Source organism: Capsicum annuum, chromosome 1 (genome assembly GCF_002878395.1).
Source record: "Capsicum annuum cultivar UCD-10X-F1 chromosome 1, UCD10Xv1.1, whole genome shotgun sequence".
In the NCBI taxonomy this organism is placed as follows: Eukaryota; Viridiplantae; Streptophyta; class Magnoliopsida; order Solanales; family Solanaceae; genus Capsicum; species Capsicum annuum.
In genome coordinates, this window is record NC_061111.1 from 148,360,880 (window position 1) to 148,368,394 (window position 7,515).

Consider the following 7,515-nt stretch of genomic DNA (forward strand, 5'->3'; position numbering starts at 1 on the left):
AAAGAGAAACACTAAAATGAAAAGTGTACTCTTTTAATGGAAAGTTCACTAATTCTCCCACATTGGTGGGAGAAGGAAACTTTTAAGTGTTTATAATAAGCAGGGACAGACCTATATAGTATTTTGGGGTGCTCCGACACCCACTAAACTCGATGCGAAATAGGTATAATTACATAGAAAATATAGGAAAATTGGTATAAAGCATATAAAAGCACCCACTATAACAAAAAGTTGGTTGGGTGCATTGGCATTTAGGTTGATCTTAAGCTGCTTCGTTGGAAGGTGGCTCCTGGTTCAAACCTCATTGAGGTGATTTTTTTCTTTTTTTAGATTTTAAATTTTTTAAGCACCCACTATCCTTAAATCCTGGGTCCGCCACTAATAATAAGGAGCACTTACTCCACATGGTAAGTGAGGCAAGAACAAGGTGGTGCCTCGCGCGTTGTCGTAGTTGGCGCTCGTTCGGCTCGGCTTTGGCTTCGAATTTGGATTTGGATTTGGCAAATGATCGATCGATGAGATCTATCTTTTTAGACGAATTTTATTTGAAACTTATTTTACAAGTGAAATTTTTAATCCAAAAATCTGATAAAATTGTTTTTCTCCAAGTGCGGGCACATTTCGGACGCCATGCAACCGCATACGCAATGCATCTCAAAGGGATGCGACCCTTCGAGGGAAAAGGCACACTGTTTTGCGTTGTAGGGCGATCTGCGCGCACACTTCGATAGTCTGCAGGCGCAGGTGCAGCGCAGATGCTTACTGGAATTTGGGCAGTGCCATCTGTGGCTGCAGTTCAGGCGCAGGTCCATCACAGACTGCGCATAGGTGACGCGACTATACTGAATAAGTGCCTTTTTGCTGAACCAATGCATCCTTTCCAAAAGGACACATTAAATGCTATAAATATCTGATATATTCTTCAGGTATAGACATTATTTTTTACAGCAAAAACACTCTTCATATCTTCAAAAACTCGTTGTGATCATTAGTTGTTGAGTGAGTTCGACGAATCCAACAATTTGAGGTGCCTCTATTGTTGGATTGAAAGTCATTTTATTCTGGAAGAAAAATTCCATAACCTCGGGTACAGTGACGGAAATTATTCCTCAACGACACTCTGTGAAGTCGGGGGACTTGGCTTTACATTTCTGTTTCATCTTATTTCTAAAAAACAACACACTTCTTGGATAGATTATTTTTAATCTTGTGTTGAAGGTGTTAAGGAACTTCATAGGTGTTCTTGTTTTGAGACTTGAACTTGTGTTGAAGTTGTTGTGCCTATATACCCGTAAACATAGAAAATAATAGAATGTACTTTATAGGAAGCTGATAACATGATTTGTGTAGTAGATGACTTGAGAAATTAAAAAGTCATTGAATTTTGTTCTACATTCTAATTGCTAGGGTTGAATCATGTTAGTCGATCGATACTTTCTTTTTGTTATCAGTGACATCGATTGATTTTTTCCAGTTTTGTACGTAAACTAAGATAGGTTGGTGTTCAATTTCTTTAAAGAACTTGTTTGACACCGAATTATGGAGTCTCTATCTTTTAAAAAAAAAAAACAATAATAATTGATAAATATAAATTTCAATGATCAATGATGCACGATTTGAAACTGACGAATAATAGTTCAATTCCTCTTCATTAAACAATCTCCAAATACAAACAACTGACTGTAGAATTAGAAACCAAAATAATGAAGGAAAGTTATATAGAATCATATAAGGGCAATAACCTAGATGCAGGGGGGGAGAAGAACAGAATAGGGGACGAGAAATAGACGATAACTTGTCAACGACATAGCGCATCTAATTTCGTGTACTTCCTCTATCCAACAATACTTGTAAGAGACAATAAATAATAAAAATAATTTTAATATATTATTTTTTGAATATAATAAATTTAATATCTTGAAAATATGTTGAGTGATAAATAATAAAAATAAAATGAATAAACTGTTAAACTAATTAAGTGTATTTGTGATATAGTTAACAAACATTAGTGGAGAATACGATTTATTAGTTTTCTATTCTATATTTGTCCAATTCGTCGACTAGAGTACCCTACATAATTTGCTAATTTTCTATTTGGATCCTCCCACAACCACTTTTCATTCATAACACTTGCCTTTCCATTTAGGTATCCATATCACCTCACCAAAAAATCATCACACATACTTATAAATATCCAAAGAGGATAAAAGACAACTAAGAACGAGATTCACATGGTATTGTAAAGTAATAATGAAAGAAATAGTAATAGGATTGTAGTAATGTCCCAATTTTTGGCAGATACAGGCGCCTGATTGAGCAACGCAACTAGCTGGTCCCAAAGACCATGTGGGTGACAAGTGACACCTGTTGATCTTTTATTACTAGTACTTCCCAGTAGTCAATCTCTTCTTCATAATAATATTTTAATTTTGTTCTCTTCCTGATCAGCTACTTCTATGGCTGCATTAAGTTGTTCTGTTTCACTATCATTTCCCATATCTAAACTTCAACTTCCAAGAAAATACAGACGCTTGCATATTACACTTGCATCATCATCAGCATCACCAGCTATGCCTTCTCATGAATCATCTTCATTATCTACGCAAAGTGGAAGTAGTGTATTATCCTCACCAACAGTGCCATTAGTTGAGTCTACTAAAACACCACAAAATGGATTTGCTAGATTTGTTCAGAACACTGAGACAACTGTTGAAAGGGTACACAGTTTGGTTTTGTTGTTGTTCTTTCTTGATACTTATTGTTAATGCTAACAGAAATTGATGTCTATTGCTCACTCACTCACCCACTCTCTGTTTATCTATATATTTGTGCAGACAATATTTGACTTCCGGTTTCTGGCATTCCTTGCTATCGGAGGTTCATTGGCTGGTTCCCTGCTCTGCTTCCTCAATGTAATTCCTTTTTCAATCATCGATCCCACCAGTTTTTCAATTTGAATTATGAAATCATATACTGGGAGGTGGTTAAATTTTAAAGAATGACTTTAGATCAATCTTGTGTACTGTGACTTTTGATTTATCTTGTGGACTGTGACTTTTGATCAATCTTGTGGACTATGGTCTTAAACTAAAGATATGTTGAATGTACCGAAATATTGTTTAATCTTATGATGTTAAACATGTTATGTAAAAAGTTGAAATAAAAAATTGTCAAAAAGGAAATGGACTTTCTTTTTTTAAAATGAACTAAAGAAGCAAGTAAGACAAATATATTGAAACGGAGTATACTTACAGTAGCAAGATTTGAGTTTAAGACTGTAATTGAGACATTCTTGGTCCACGATGGAGCTACTGTTTAGTTTACGGGTTCAACCGAACCAGTAGATATGACCCAAACCCTGTATTTTTCTTAAGAAATCCATTATATAGGTAGAAATTATTAATATAGAACCCTGAGTAAATTACAAGAACTAAAACCCCAAACCCCTAAGTTTCAAATCCAGACTCTGCCTCTAATTTTGGTACACTTCTTGTTTTTAGACCTGCAAGATTGTTGGTTCATAGATCTTATATGATTTTTACATGCTTTAGGGTGATTGAGTATGTGAAACTTCTTGCTTTGAGCAACTTCAGGAGCTCTTTTATTTAGTATATGATGAAAATGGCCTGTTGAGAATCAGACTAACATTAATTCATTGTAATTCTTGATCAATTATTATACACTTCTGTCGATAGAAAAATACAATAACCAGGTAAGTTGTTTATCCCTAATCCATTTCTGAAGTCCTATTCGTGCTCATTCCCCTGCATTTCAAAAAACAATCAATCACTCACTAGCTTATAACACGGATTCGTCAAATAATGAAGCTGCAGAACCAATGAACTGGTTATCCTTCATCTGGTGGCAAACTCTATCTTGACCTCTACAATATCAGTTGATCATTCTCCGGTGTTTGAAGGCGTAAAACATTGATTTTGTTCCACATGTATAATCCTTGACTAATATGCATATTATTCTTCCTTCTAATGCATGTCATCATCAGTTAAGAGGTCATGCCACTTTTACTGGTTCTATCAGTTGTTTATACAGTTTAATCCCCCTTTTGTAGGGCTGTGTCTACATTATTGACGCTTACAAGGTTTACTGGACGAGCTGTGTGAACGGAATACACACAGGGAAAATGGTTCTGCGATTGGTTGAAGCTATAGGTGAGTTTCTGAATGATCATTATGCTTATAATCCGAAACTCGTAGAAGAGCACCTTGATGAGGGGAGACATTTGATGATTGCATTTTCTAACCAGCCTTGCTAGGTTTCCTCTAAGTGTACGATTTGTTATTCTTTCGTTCGTTCCAAGCAGTTGGTGTACAGTTGGACACACTTCACTTTGTTGCCTTTGTAACTTTTTTGGGGGTCATGTACATTATCAGTTATGTAGCTCCCTTGGTTTCGATGCACTGCTCTTGAAGTCACGGCCTAGTTATGTAAGGGTTGTGGCTATTGTAAAAGAATACTTCTTCTTTTTCATCATTGTGAAAGAATATTTAGTTGCCGCTTGAATGGATGTTGCAGAATTTCTAACAAAAATGTCAATATGGGTGATATAATACTTCATTGTTTCCATCTAAACTTTTAGTACTCCTTTTGTGATCCCGAGTTTATTTTCCAATTAATGCAGATGTTTATCTTGCTGGGACAGTGATGTTCATCTTCGGGATGGGCTTGTATGGATTGTTTATCGCTAATGCCTCTCCAACTGCCGACCGTGCCCTCAAGCAATCTTCCTTGTTTGGGATGTTTGCTCTGAAGGTAGTCACTTGCTGGATCTTGTTGACTTATGTACCCTATTGCTTTCCCAATTCTGTTTGCCAATCTTAATGGTTCTTAAAAGGAAATTGGAGATGGCAAAAATGATGGTTATCTTTCAAATGGAAACTATTATACTTAAAAAGGGAATTTGTTTAAGCTGGAATCACATTCATGTCACATGATCTAATATGGTGCTCATTCCAACCATATAATGTATTAAGAAACATGGTTTTACTCTTAATCTGGCAACATTGCCCAGCAAATCCTTGATTCTACAACAAAACAACTTTCTTTAGACGTAGCTCTATATATAAATGGATCCCAGTGTTGTGAGGGGATTCAATGAATATCTGAAATCATTTTCAAACTTTTATAGGCTCTTATGGTACAGCCAAATGAAACTCCTAAAGGTTGATTTAATCATCGAACTCTTATTGCAATCTGCTAAAGATTGTGGTACTCTCATAACTACAGTGAACTCTGATCTCCAGATGACTAAACGAAGAGGTGATTGGATTGCTGAATATTGTTGTAATCATAAGAAGCATAAGTTTGAGGAAGCAAGTTATTTTCCTCCTTTTGTAATTACTCTTATGAGTTATGGCCCTCTATATGTGCTTTAGTTTGCATACATCAACCACGAAACATGTGCATTTGTAGGTATAGAGTTATCGGTTTATTTCTCTTGTTTGAATCAGTTAATGGTGCCAATGCAGGAGAGGCCAAAATGGATGAAGATCAGTTCACTTGATGAACTAAAAACCAAAGTGGGACATGTAATTGTCATGATACTTCTTGTCAAGATGTTCGAGAGGAGCAAGATGGTCCCAATAGCCAGTGGTACTGATCTATTGAGCTACTCCGTGTGTATTTTCTTGTCATCGGCTTCCTTGTATATTCTCCATAATTTGCACAAGTCAGAATAACAGTTGACATGTGCCATACTGATGATACATGTATAGCTAAGAGATACATTATATATTCTTTTATGAAAACCTTGTTTTGTGGAGGACATGATGCTTCTTCTGTCTTAGTCTCCCTCATATAGCTCAGCAGTGTTCACTAAAAGTGAATATTTCAACATCTAATTAACATTTACCATGGATTAGAAAAAGAAGACATAATCAGCTCCTACATATGACAAGAAGCAAGCCTGTACAAATTACAATACAGTATTATCCGATTTACCAGTGTGCTGAATAGTTGAAAAGGAAACATTTGACCAACTCCATAAAAAATGAAGACTGCGTCTGCCGGGAGTCGAACCCGGGTCTATTGCTTGGAAGGCAATTATCCTAACCGTTGGACTACAGACGCTTCTTGTTTGACATGGGTGCTGTTTATATATAAATAATAACACTAAAAAGTTGTCCACAAACTCATAATGCAGGTCCAGACATAGGCCCCGTTTGGCCATGAAAATAGTAATTTTTCGGACTTGGAATTGAAGTTGGAGTTGATGCTGTGTTTGGCCATGAATGTAAATTGGAATTGTTTTTGATATTTTGTGAGAGAAATAGGAGTGAAAACAAAGTTTTACTTATTTTCACTTTTCCAAAAATAATTTTTACTAAAGTGAAATAATTCTTATGGCCAAACAATATAATTTTCACTAAAGTAACATAATATTTTGAAAAAAAGTAAAAAATTCTTATGGCCAAACGTCTACATATTTTGCCTATTCCATTTTCACTCGAGTTTGTTTTTGTGGGTAAATATGCATTTTACTATTAAAATAAAGAAAAAAAAGTCAAATTTACCTCTTTACGTTAGAAAATTATTTAAATATACCTTCCATTCTATTTTTGGGTCAAATTTATCCTCACTGTCATAATTTGGAGCCAAATTTATCCCTCTACTTTAGAAAATTAGCTAAATATATCATTCGCCATATTTTGGGGGGGAAATTTATCCTCATTATTAAAAAACTTTTCATATGTACCATTCATTTAATAGAAAAAATTAAATCAGTGTTAAATACCATATTTTAAAAAAATAAAACACATCCTAATTTAATCTGCGCGACCCAATTCGAACCGCCAAAAAGACAAATAAATATGCCTCCCTCCGTTCTGTTGGTCATAAGTCACTGAATATTTATCAGCGCATAGTTCATGAAAAATATATTTGTATCAGTACAAACATAAACAAATATACCCCTCCCTCAGTTCAGGGATCTACATCAATGCAGAACTCATGATGAATGACATTTGATAGTCAAATGCAGCAGATTAGATCCATTGAATATTTTTCTAGATGATTGAGTTAAGAGGTCTCCCTATGTGTCAGTCGTGACATATTTTTATTCTTATATCTTTATATACAATTTGAATCTATAAAAATAATTTATCACGTTATTTGTTTAGAAAACTTATCCATTAATTCTAGAATTTATATGCACATGAGATTGGATACCAAATTTTGAAATTTGAATATAACTGAACAAAAACAAGCTTTGTAAGTCATTTTCTCTAGATTCATGTTTTTGTGTTATCTCATTTCATTTTACTTTTTGTTCATTTATAAACAACCTATCAGCGCTAGATCCTTATTCGGAACATTAATATAGTGATTCAAAAGTAGAAGTTCGGATGAAATAATATAAAATAGGGAATGAATCCCATCAAAGAAGTTATGATAGAGGTGACACTCAAGCATGTTAAAAGAGAAGTATATTTGTTTGTTGGCAAAATTCGACCAATAGAATGGAGGGAGGGGTATATTTGTTTGTATATTTTTGTGTGG

General features: G+C 34.7%; 1 protein-coding gene and 1 non-coding gene across 3 annotated transcripts; one reads left to right on the top strand and one right to left on the bottom strand.

Moving 5' to 3' along the window:
• The first annotated feature begins 2,019 nt into the window (after nt 1-2,019).
• On the top strand, nt 2,020-5,782 carry LOC107839670. 2 transcript variants are annotated; one of them, XM_016683255.2, is made up of 5 exons: nt 2,020-2,717; nt 2,835-2,912; nt 4,070-4,169; nt 4,640-4,770; nt 5,487-5,782. In XM_016683255.2, the coding sequence occupies exons 1-5, from the start codon at nt 2,457-2,459 to the stop codon at nt 5,694-5,696; spliced, it is 780 nt and encodes a 259-aa protein (XP_016538741.1). In that variant the 5' UTR covers nt 2,020-2,456; the 3' UTR covers nt 5,697-5,782. The 2 variants fall into 2 exon arrangements, with proteins under 2 accessions (XP_016538741.1, XP_047253727.1); XM_047397771.1 differs by having other exon boundaries at nt 2,075-2,717; nt 5,469-5,782.
• A 233-nt stretch (nt 5,783-6,015) lies between these two features.
• TRNAG-UCC lies at nt 6,016-6,087 on the bottom strand. The gene has a single exon. It is a non-coding gene; the product is annotated as a tRNA-Gly (tRNA).
• Between the last annotated feature and the right edge of the window lie 1,428 nt (nt 6,088-7,515).